The sequence below is a fragment of the Heterodontus francisci genome, chromosome 32, assembly GCF_036365525.1.
Source record: "Heterodontus francisci isolate sHetFra1 chromosome 32, sHetFra1.hap1, whole genome shotgun sequence".
Lineage (NCBI taxonomy): Eukaryota > Metazoa > Chordata > Chondrichthyes > Heterodontiformes > Heterodontidae > Heterodontus > Heterodontus francisci.
Genome location: NC_090402.1, coordinates 5197322 through 5209812, shown reverse-complemented (window position 1 = coordinate 5209812; position 12491 = coordinate 5197322). Strand labels below are relative to the sequence as shown.

General features: G+C 48.7%; 1 protein-coding gene across 2 annotated transcripts in view; it reads right to left on the bottom strand.

Moving 5' to 3' along the window:
• Positions 1 to 12491, bottom strand: part of LOC137347564 (neurogenic locus notch homolog protein 1-like) — a 154572-nt gene that overhangs the window by 104165 nt on the left and 37916 nt on the right. For both annotated transcript variants that reach the window (XM_068012052.1, XM_068012053.1), the window contains exons 3-4: positions 10639 to 10904; positions 7747 to 8085 (exon numbers count right to left, since the gene is read on the bottom strand). In XM_068012052.1, the coding sequence (XP_067868153.1) occupies positions 7747 to 8085; positions 10639 to 10904 (605 nt within the window). The remainder of the gene's footprint in view (positions 1 to 7746; positions 8086 to 10638; positions 10905 to 12491) is intronic.

Below are 12491 nucleotides of genomic sequence, written 5' to 3'. Positions count from 1 at the left end.
ACTCCCGGGTATCTGTTATTCTATATATAAACCCCTGAACCCCTCAATTAGATTCCAGTCTGTAACTCACTCCCGGGTATCTGTCATTCGATATATAAACCCCCCGAACCCCTCGATTAGATTCCAGTCTGTAACTCACTCCCGGGTATCTGTTATTCTATATATAAACCTCCCCGAGCCCCTCGATTAGATTCCAGTCTGTAACTCACTCCCGGGTATCTGTTATTCTATATATAAACCCCCCGAACCCCTCGATTAGAATCCAGTCTGTAACTCAATCCCGGGTATCTGTTATTCTATATATAAACCTCCCTGAACCCCTCGATTAGAATCCAGTCTGTAACTGACTCCCGGGTATCTGTTATTCTATATATAAACCCCCCCGAACCCCTCGATTAGAGTCCAGTCTGTAACTCACTCCCGGATATCTGTTATTCTATATATAAACCCCCCGAACCCCTCGATTAGAATCCAGTCTGTAACCCAATCCCGGGTATCTGTCATTCTATATATAAACCTCCCTGAACCCCTCGATTAGAATCCAGTCTGTAACTGACTCCCGGGTATCTGTTATTCTATATATAAACCCCCCGAACCCCTCGATTAGATTCCAGTCTGTAACTCACTCCCGGGTATCTGTTATTCTATATATAAACCCCCCGAGCCCCTCGATTAGAATCCAGTCTGTAACTCAATCCCGGGTATCTGTTATTCTATATATAAACCACCCTGAACCCCTCGATTAGAATCCAGTCTGTAATTGACTCCCGGGTATCTGTTATTCTATATATAAACCCCCCCGAACCCCTCGACTGGATTCCAGTCTGTAAATCACTCCCGGGTATCTGTTATTCTATATATAAACCCCCCGAACCCCTCGATTAGAATCCAGTCTGTAACTGACTCCCGGGTATCTGTTATTCTATATACAAACCCCCCGAACCCCTCGATTAGAATCCAGTCTGTAACTGACTCCCGTGTATCTGTTATTCTATATATAAACCCCCGAACCCCTCGATTAGAATCCAGTCTGTAACTCAATCCCGGGTATCTGTTATTCTATATATAAACCTCCCTGAACCCCTCGATTAGAATCCAGTCTGTAACTGACTCCCGGGTATCTGTTATTCTATATATGAACCCCCGAACCCCTCGATTAGATTCCAGTCTGTAACTGACTCCCGGGTATCTGTTATTCTATATATGAACCCCCGAACCCCTCGATTAGAATCCAGTCTGTAACTCAATCCCGGGTATCTGTTATTCTATATATAAACCTCCCTGAATCCCTCGATTAGAATCCAGTCTGTAATTGACTCCCGGGTATCTGTTATTCTATATATAAACCCCCCCGAACCCCTCGACTGGATTCCAGTCTGTAACTCACTCCCGGGTATCTGTTATTCTATATATAAACCCCCCGAACCCCTCGATTAGAATCCAGTCTGTAACTGACTCCCGGGTATCTGTTATTCTATATACAAACCCCCCGAACCCCTCGATTAGAATCCAGTCTGTAACTGACTCCCGGGTATCTGTTATTCTATATATAAACCCCCGAACCCCTCGATTAGAATCCAGTCTGTAACTCAATCCCGGGTATCTGTTATTCTATATATAAACCTCCCTGAACCCCTCGATTAGAATCCAGTCTGTAACTGACTCCCGGGTATCTGTTATTCTATATACAAACCCCCCGAACCCCTCGATTAGAATCCAGTCTGTAACTGACTCCCGGGTATCTGTTATTCTATATATGAACCCCCGAACCCCTCGATTAGATTCCAGTCTGCAACTGACTCCCGGGTATCTGTTATTCTATATTTAAACCCCCGAACCCCTCGATTAGAATCCAGTCTGTAACTCAATCCCGGGTATCTGTTATTCTATATATAAACCTCCCTGAACCCCTCGATTAGAATCCAGTCTGTAAATCACTCCCGGGTATCTGTTATTCTATATACAAACCCCCCGAACCCCTGGATTAGAATCCAGTCTGTAACTGACTCCCGGGTATCTGTTATTCTATATACAAACCCCCCGAACCCCTCGATTAGAATCCAGTCTGTAACTGACTCCCGGGTATCTGTTATTCTATATATGAACCCCCGAACCCCTCGATTAGATTCCAGTCTGCAACTGACTCCCGGGTATCTGTTATTCTATATTTAAACCCCCGAACCCCTCGATTAGAATCCAGTCTGTAACTCAATCCCGGGTATCTGTTATTCTATATATAAACCTCCCTGAACCCCTCGATTAGAATCCAGTCTGTAAATCACTCCCGGGTATCTGTTATTCTATATACAAACCCCCCGAACCCCTCGATTAGAATCCAGTCTGTAACTCACTCCCGGGTATCTGTTATTCTATATATGAACCCCTGAACCCCTCGATTAGATTCCAGTCTGTAACTGACTCCCGGGTATCTGTTATTCTATATATGAACCCCCGAACCCCTCGATTAGATTCCAGTCTGTAACTGACTCCCGGGTATCTGTTATTCTATATATGAACCCCCGAACTCCTCGATTAGATTCCAGTCTGTAACTGACTCCCGGGTATCTGTTATTCTATATATGAACCCCCGAACCCCTCGATTAGAGTCCAGTCTGTAACTGACTCCCGGGTATCTGTTATTCTATATACAAACCCCCCGAACCCCTCGATTAGAATCCAGTCTGTAACTGACTCCCGGGTATCTGTTATTCTATATATGAACCCCCGAATCCCTCGATTAGATTCCAGTCTGTAACTGACTCCCGGGTATCTGTTATTCTATATATGAACCCCCGAACCCCTCGATTAGATTCCAGTCTGTAACTGACTCCCGGGTATCTGTTATTCTATATATGAACCCCCGAACCCCTCGATTAGATTCCATTCTGTAACTGACTCCCGGGTATCTGTTATTCTATATACAAACCCCCCGAACCCCTCGATTAGAATCCAGTCTGTAACTGACTCCCGGGTATCTGTTATTCTATATATAAACCCCCCCGAACCCCTCGATTAGATTCCAGTCAGTAACTCACTCCCGGGTATCTGTTATTCTATATTTAAACCCCCGAACCCCTCGATTAGATTCCAGTCTGTAACTCACCATCGGGTATCTGTTATTCCATATATAAACCCCCCCGAACCCCTCGATTAGATTCCAGTCAGTAACTCACTCCCGGGTATCTGTTATTCTATATTTAAACCCCCGAACCCCTCGATTAGATTCCAGTCTGTAACTGACTCCCGGGTATCTGTTATTCTATATATAAACCCCGCCGAACCCCTCGATTAGATTCCAGTCAGTAACTCACTCCCGGGTATCTGTTATTCTATATATAAACCACCCGAACCCCTCGAATAGATTCCAGTCTGTAACTGACTCCCGGGTATCTGTTATTCTATATTTAAACCCCCGAACCCCTCGATTAGATTCCAGTCTGTAACTCACTCCCGGGTATCTGTTATTCTATATATAAACCACCCGAACCCCTCGAATAGATTCCAGTCTGTAACTCACTCCCGGGTATCTGTTATTCTATATTTAAACCCCCGAACCCCTCGAATAGATTCCAGTCTGTAACTCACTCCCGGGTATCTGTTATTCTATATTTAAACCCCCGAACCCCTCGAATAGATTCCAGTCTGTAACTCACTCCCGGGTATCTGTTATTCTATATTTAAACCCCCGAACCCCTCGAATAGATTCCAGTCTGTAACTCACTCCCGGGTATCTGTTATTCTATATTTAAACCCCCGAACCCCTCGAATAGATTCCAGTCTGTAACTCACTCCCGGGTATCTGTTATTCTATATATAAACCACCCGAACCCCTCGAATAGATTCCAGTCTGTAACTGACTCCCGGATATCTGTTATTCTATATATGAACCCCCGAACCCCTCGATTAGATTCCAGTCTGTAACTGACTCCCGGGTATCTGTTATTCTATATTTAAACCCCCGAACCCCTCGATTAGAATCCAGTCTGTAACTCAATCCCGGGTATCTGTTATTCTATATATAAACCTCCCTGAACCCCTCGATTAGAATCCAGTCTGTAACTGACTCCCGGGTATCTGTTATTCTATATACAAACCCCCCGAACCCCTCGATTAGAATCCAGTCTGTAACTCACTCCCGGGTATCTGTTATTCTATATATGAACCCCTGAACCCCTCGATTAGATTCCAGTCTGTAACTGACTCCCGGGTATCTGTTATTCTATATATGAACCCCCGAACCCCTCGATTAGATTCCAGTCTGTAACTGACTCCCGGGTATCTGTTATTCTATATATGAACCACCGAACCCCTCGATTAGATTCCAGTCTGTAACTGACTCCCGGGTATCTGTTATTCTATATATGAACCCCCGAACCCCTCGATTAGAGTCCAGTCTGTAACTGACTCCCGGGTATCTGTTATTCTATATACAAACCCCCCGAACCCCTCGTTTAGAATCCAGTCTGTAACTGACTCCCGGGTATCTGTTATTCTATATATGAACCCCCGAACCCCTCGATTAGATTCCAGTCTGTAACTGACTCCCGGGTATCTGTTATTCTATATATGAACCCCCGAACCCCTCGATTAGATTCCAGTCTGTAACTGACTCCCGGGTATCTGTTATTCTATATATGAACCCCCGAACCCCTCGATTAGATTCCATTCTGTAACTGACTCCCGGGTATCTGTTATTCTATATACAAACCCCCCGAACCCCTCGATTAGAATCCAGTCTGTAACTGACTCCCGGGTATCTGTTATTCTATATATAAACCCCCCCGAACCCCTCGATTAGATTCCAGTCAGTAACTCACTCCCGGGTATCTGTTATTCTATATTTAAACCCCCGAACCCCTCGATTAGATTCCAGTCTGTAACTGACTCCCGGGTATCTGTTATTCTATATATAAACCCCGCCGAACCCCTCGATTAGATTCCAGTCAGTAACTCACTCCCGGGTATCTGTTATTCTATATATAAACCACCCGAACCCCTCGAATAGATTCCAGTCTGTAACTGACTCCCGGGTATCTGTTATTCTATATTTAAACCCCCGAACCCCTCGATTAGATTCCAGTCTGTAACTCACTCCCGGGTATCTGTTATTCTATATATAAACCACCCGAACCCCTCGAATAGATTCCAGTCTGTAACTCACTCCCGGGTATCTGTTATTCTATATTTAAACCCCCGAACCCCTCGAATAGATTCCAGTCTGTAACTCACTCCCGGGTATCTGTTATTCTATATTTAAACCCCCGAACCCCTCGAATAGATTCCAGTCTGTAACTCACTCCCGGGTATCTGTTATTCTATATTTAAACCCCCGAACCCCTCGAATAGATTCCAGTCTGTAACTCACTCCCGGGTATCTGTTATTCTATATTTAAACCCCCGAACCCCTCGAATAGATTCCAGTCTGTAACTCACTCCCGGGTATCTGTTATTCTATATATAAACCACCCGAACCCCTCGAATAGATTCCAGTCTGTAACTGACTCCCGGATATCTGTTATTCTATATATGAACCCCCGAACCCCTCGATTAGATTCCAGTCTGTAACTGACTCCCGGGTATCTGTTATTCTATATTTAAACCCCCGAACCCCTCGATTAGAATCCAGTCTGTAACTCAATCCCGGGTATCTGTTATTCTATATATAAACCTCCCTGAACCCCTCGATTAGAATCCAGTCTGTAACTGACTCCCGGGTATCTGTTATTCTATATACAAACCCCCCGAACCCCTCGATTAGAATCCAGTCTGTAACTCACTCCCGGGTATCTGTTATTCTATATATGAACCCCTGAACCCCTCGATTAGATTCCAGTCTGTAACTGACTCCCGGGTATCTGTTATTCTATATATGAACCCCCGAACCCCTCGATTAGATTCCAGTCTGTAACTGACTCCCGGGTATCTGTTATTCTATATATGAACCACCGAACCCCTCGATTAGATTCCAGTCTGTAACTGACTCCCGGGTATCTGTTATTCTATATATGAACCCCCGAACCCCTCGATTAGAGTCCAGTCTGTAACTGACTCCCGGGTATCTGTTATTCTATATACAAACCCCCCGAACCCCTCGTTTAGAATCCAGTCTGTAACTGACTCCCGGGTATCTGTTATTCTATATATGAACCCCCGAACCCCTCGATTAGATTCCAATCTGTAACTGACTCCCGGGTATCTGTTATTCTATATATGAACCCCCGAACCCCTCGATTAGATTCCAGTCTGTAACTGACTCCCGGGTATCTGTTATTCTATATATGAACCCCCGAACCCCTCGATTAGATTCCATTCTGTAACTGACTCCCGGGTATCTGTTATTCTATATACAAACCCCCCGAACCCCTCGATTAGAATCCAGTCTGTAACTGACTCCCGGGTATCTGTTATTCTATATATAAACCCCCCCGAACCCCTCGATTAGATTCCAGTCAGTAACTCACTCCCGGGTATCTGTTATTCTATATTTAAACCCCCGAACCCCTCGATTAGATTCCAGTCTGTAACTCACTCCCGGGTATCTGTTATTCTATATATAAACCACCCGAACCCCTCGATTAGATTCCAGTCTGTAACTGACTCCCGGGTATCTGTTATTCTATATATAAACCCCGCCGAACCCCTCGATTAGATTCCAGTCTGTAACTCACTCCCGGGTATCTGTTATTCTATATATAAACCACCCGAACCCCTCGAATAGATTCCAGTCTGTAACTCACTCCCGGGTATCTGTTATTCTATATTTAAACCCCCGAACCCCTCGAATAGATTCCAGTCTGTAACTCACTCCCGGGTATCTGTTATTCTATATTTAAACCCCCGAACCCCTCGAATAGATTCCAGTCTGTAACTGACTCCCGGGTATCTGTTATTCTATATTTAAACCCCCGAACCCCTCGAATAGATTCCAGTCTGTAACTCACTCCCGGGTATCTGTTATTCTATATATAAACCACCCGAACCCCTCGAATAGATTCCAGTCTGTAACTCACTCCCGGGTATCTGTTATTCTGTATATAAACCACCCGAACCCCTCGAATAGATTCCAGTCTGTAACTCACTCCCGGGTATCTGTTATTCTATATATAAACCACCCGAACCCCTCGAATAGATTCCAGTCTGTAACTCACTCCCGGGTATCTGTTATTCTATATATAAACCACCCGAACCCCTCGAATAGATTCCAGTCTGTAACTCACTCCCGGGTATCTGTTATTCTATATATAAACCACCCGAACCCCTCGAATAGATTCCAGTCTGTAACTCACTCCCGGGTATCTGTTATTCTATATATAAACCACCCGAACCCCTCGAATAGATTCCAGTCTGTAACTCACTCCCGGGTATCTGTTATTCTATATTTAAACCCCGAACCCCTCGAATAGATTCCAGTCTGTAACTGACTCCCGGGTATCTGTTATTCTATATATAAACCCCCCGAACCCCTCGATTAGATACCAGTCTGTAACTCACTCCCGGGTATCTGTTATCTATATTTAAAACCCCCGAACCCCTCGAATAGATTCCAGTCTGTAACTCACTCCCGGGTATCTGTTATTCTATATATAAACCACCCGAACCCCTCGATTAGAATCCAGTCTGTAACTGACTCCCGGGTATCTGTTATTCTATCTCAAAAGCCCACAATTCGATCCTGCACTGTTGCGCATGCTGTAACAGATGCTCCCTGGGCTGGTGCTGTAGTGTTGCAGAGAAGGAGACACTTACCTGGGAGGCAGGTACAGTCATACAGGGCATCACCCAGTTGCCGACATGTCCCTCCGTTCTGGCAGGGTGAGGGGGAGCAGGGCACGTAGAGACTGTCACAGCTGCGGCCGGTGTACCCGGGAGGACAGGTGCACTGATAGGAGCCGATCTGGTTGAGACAGGTTCCCCCGTTACGGCAGGGTGTGGGGCTGACCCCACACTCGTTGACATCCTGTTTGCAGATTGGCCCATGGAATCCCGGCATGCATTTGCAGATGTAGTGAGCTTCAAAGGCCACGCACTGACCACCATTGTCACAAGGGTTGGAGGCACAAGGGTCGGCTTGTTGGCACTGCTTACCTGGGCACCAGAGTAAAGCATCTGTTTAGTTCGACAAGTAATTGTGCAGTAAGAAAATGGCACTGATGCAATGGCTCCCAATCCCCCACTCTCTACACCAACATGTGTTCAGAATGGGTGCATAGTGTCCCAGTGAGAGTCAGTGTGTGTGGAACCCGTACCCCAGTGAGAGTCAGTGTGTGTGGGACCCGTATCCCAGTGAGAGTCAGTGTGTGTGGGACCCGTATCCCAGTGAGAGTCAATGTGTGTGGGACCCGTATCCCAGTGAGAGTCAGTGTGTGCGAGACACGTCCCCAGTGAGAGTCAGTGTGTGTGGAACCCGTACTCCAGTGAGAGTCAGTGTGTGTGGGACCCGTACCCCAGTGAGAGTCAGTGTGTGTGGAACCCGTACCCCAGTGAGAGTCAGTGTGTGTGGGACCCGTACCCCAGTGAGAGTCAGTGTGGGTGGGACCCGTACCCCAGTGAGAGTCAGTGTGTGTGGAACCCGTACCCCAGTGAGAGTCAGTGTGTGTTGAACCCGTACCCCAGTGAGAGTCAGTGTGTGTGGGACCCGTACCCCAGTGAGAGTCAGTGTGTGTGGGACCCCTACCCCAGTGAGAGTCAGTGTGTGTTGAACCCGTACCCCAGTGAGAGTCAGTGTGTGTGGGACCCGTACCCCAGTGAGAGTCAGTGTGTGTGGGACCCGTACCCCATTGAGAGTCAGTGTGTGTGGGGACCCCTACCCCGGTGAGAGTCAGTGTGTGTGGGACCCGTACCCCAGTGAGAGTCAGTGTGTGTGGAACCCGTACCCCAGTGAGAGTCAGTGTGTGTGGAACCCGTACCCCAGTGAGAGTCAGTGTGTGTTGAACCCGTACCCCAGTGAGAGTCAGTGTGTGTGGGACCCGTACCCCAGTGAGAGTCAGTGTGTGTGGAACCCCTACCCCGGTGAGAGTCAGTGTGTGTGTGACCCCTACCCCAGTGAGAGTCAGTGTGTGTGGAACCCGTACCCCAGTGAGAGTCAGTGTGTGTGGAACCCGTACCCCAGTGAGAGTCAGTGTGTGTGGGACCCGTACCCCAGTGAGAGTCAGTGTGTGTGGGACCCCTACCCCAGTGAGAGTCAGTGTGTGTGGGACCTGTACCCCAGTGAGAGTCAGTGTGTGTGGAACCCGTACCCCAGTGAGGTCAGTGGTGTGTGACCCCTACCCCAGTGAGAGTCAGTGTGTGTGGAACCCGTACCCCAGTGAGAGTCAGTGTGTGTGGGACCCGTACCCCAGTGAGAGGTCAGTGTGTGTGTGACCCCTACCCCAGTGAGAGTCAGTGTGTGTGGGACCCGTACCCCAGTGAGAGTCAGTGTGCGTGGAACCCGTACCCAGTGAGAGTCAGTGTGTGTGGAACCCGTACCCCAGTGAGAGTCAGTGTGTGTGGGACCCGTACCCCAGTGAGAGTCAGTGTGTGTGGGACCCCTACCCCAGTGAGAGTCAGTGTGTGTGGGACCTGTACCCCAGTGAGAGTCAGTGTGTGTGGAACCCGTACCCCAGTGAGAGTCAGTGTGTGTGTGACCCCTACCCCAGTGAGAGTCAGTGTGTGTGGAACCCATACCCCAGTGAGAGTCAGTGTGTGTGGAACCCGTACCCCAGTGAGAGTCAGTGTGTGTGGGACCCGTACGCAGTGAGAGTCAGTGTGTGTGGAACCCGTACCCCAGTGAGAGTCAGTGTGTGTGGGACCCGTATCCCAGTGAGAGTCAGTGTGTGTGGGACCCCTACCCCAGTGAGAGTCAGTGTGTGTGGAACCCGTACCCCAGTGAGAGTCAGTGTGTGTGGGACCCCTACCCCAGTGAGAGTCAGTGTGTGTGGGACCTGTACCCCAGTGAGAGTCAGTGTGTGTGGAACCCGTACCCCAGTGAGAGTCAGTGTGTGTGTGACCCCTACCCCAGTGAGAGTCAGTGTGTGTGGAACCCGTACCCCAGTGAGAGTCAGTGTGTGTGGGACCCGTACCCCAGTGAGAGTCAGTGTGTGCGAGACACGTCCCCAGTGAGAGTCAGTGTGTGTGGAACCCGTACCCCAGTGAGAGTCAGTGTGTGTGGGACCCGTATCCCAGTGAGAGTCAGTGTGTGTGGGACCCGTACCCCAGTGAGAGTCAGTGTGTGCGAGACACGTCCCCAGTGAGAGTCAGTGTGTGTGGAACCCGTACCCCAGTGAGAGTCACTGTGTGTGGAACCCGTATCCCAGTGAGAGTCAGTGTGTGCGAGACACGTCCCCAGTGAGAGTCAGTGCGTGTGGAACCCGTACCCCAGTGAGAGTCAGTGTGTGTGGGACCCATACCCCAGTGAGAGTCAGTGTGTGTGGGACCCGTTATCCCAGTGAGAGTCAGTGTGTGTGGGACCCGTATCCCAGTGAGAGTCAATGTGTGTGGGACCCGTATCCCAGTGAGAGTCAGTGTGTGCGAGACACGTCCCCAGTGAGAGTCAGTGTGTGTGGAACCCGTACTCCAGTGAGAGTCAGTGTGTGTGGGACCCCTACCCCAGTGAGAGTCAGTGTGTGTGGGACCCTCTGTTGCGTATCGGATGGAACCTACCTGCCCAACCTGGGGGGCAGCGGCACTTGTATTCCCGCAGACTGTTTAACAGTTGGCAGCTGCCCCCATTGCGGCAGGGGTTGCTGAGACAAGCATTATCGAGGGGTGTGAGGCATTGGCGGTCTGTGAAACCCAGCTGGCAGGCACAGGCATAGTCCACAGTCTGGCCACGCACTCTGGAGCTGCAGATGCCCTTGTTCTTGCAGGGTGAGCTGAGGCAGGGGTCACTGAACTGACATCGGTCTCCGACATCTCCCGGACTGCACCTGGACAGAGAGAGAGAGAGAGAGAGAGGAAACAGTCTGCTTAGTGCCTGGGTCAAACATATTGTCTCTACATTGGATCAGATACAAAAACCGCAAAATAAATTCTCACAACAAAACATGCATTTATGTGGAGTGTTTAACACAGCAAAATGTCCCAATGCACTTTACAGGAGGATTATCAAACAGAATTTGACACTGAACAACAGAGAAAGATCTGAAGACAGGCAACCGTAAGCTTGGTCAAAAAGGGAGGTTTTAAGGGGCAACGTAAAGGAGAAAACAAGACAGAGAGGTTCAGGGAGGGAATTCCAGAGCTTTGGGCCCAGGCAGTTGAAGGCACGGCCGTCAATGGTGGAGCAATTAAAATCGGGGATGCTCAAGAGGTCAGATATGAGGAGCGCAGAGATCTCGGAGGGTTGTGGGGTTGGAGAAGATTGCAGAGATAGGGAGGGGCGAGGCCATGGAGGGATTTGAAAGCAAGGACGTGTGGCTGGATAAGGAGCCTGTGTAGGTCAGCGAGCACAGGGGGTGATGGGTGAACGGGATTTGTTGTGGGTTAGGACACGGGCAGCAGAGTTTTGGATGGCCTCAAGTTTACGGAGGGTGAAATTTGCTGTTAACAATTGAAATGTGGGAGACAGGGAGAAGAGGCTGTTCAATTGACAATCAAGAATCATCCAATTGGGTAGCAAAGGGTCTGCTTGCTGGATGATTGGCTGGGTAAAGCGGCATGTGTATGGACGTGTGGGGCAGGAGTTTGAGGGTTTGGGGGGGGCGGGGCAGTAAGACGCGGGAGGTCATGTGATGAAACCTCCAGAATAACATCCAATCAGAGTTGCTGATCCTTCTTGATGGACAGCTCCAAGAGATGGATTGGATGAATTCTGTGCTGCTGTGGGGAGGCCGTAGCGAGGGAGGTCACAGGGGTCGAGGGAAAGGCAGGAGACAAACATTTGGGCAGGAGTCAAGGGTCAGGGGAATTGTGACCCTGTGGGTAGTGGTTGAGGGTCGGGAATGACCCTGTGAGTAGGGGTCGAGGTCAGGAAGGGGGTGACCCTGTGAGTAGGGGTCGAGGGCCGGGAAGGTGTGACCTGGGAGCAGTGAGTGCTTCCTCCAAGTGTTCCAGGATTGAATTCCTTGCAGAGCGGCAGGAAGCTGTGTTTCCACTGTTTGTTTATTCTGGGTAGTTTCCTCTGTGGAGGCGACACACACGCTCCTCCCTGACCCTCCATAAACTTCTCCGCCTCTCTCCTCCTTTCAAATGCTCTTTAAAAGCTCCTCCTTTGAACAAGCTTTTGATCACCTGTCCCTAATATCTCCTCAGGTGCCTCGGAGTGAAAATCTTCTTTGATAATCACTCTTGTGAAGCACCTTGGGACATTTTACCGCTAAAGGCGCTATATAAACACAAGTTGTTGTTGTTCATTGCTGGTAACTCCAGGACAATCCTGGAGAGTTGGCAACCCAACCCCCACGGTATGGACTTTAAAATTCCCCCTCACCGCCCACGCCTTCTCTCACTTAATAGTTAATTGATGGGATAAATGTGCCCACTTTGGGGCAAGCTCAGGAACAGGCATCGTTCCA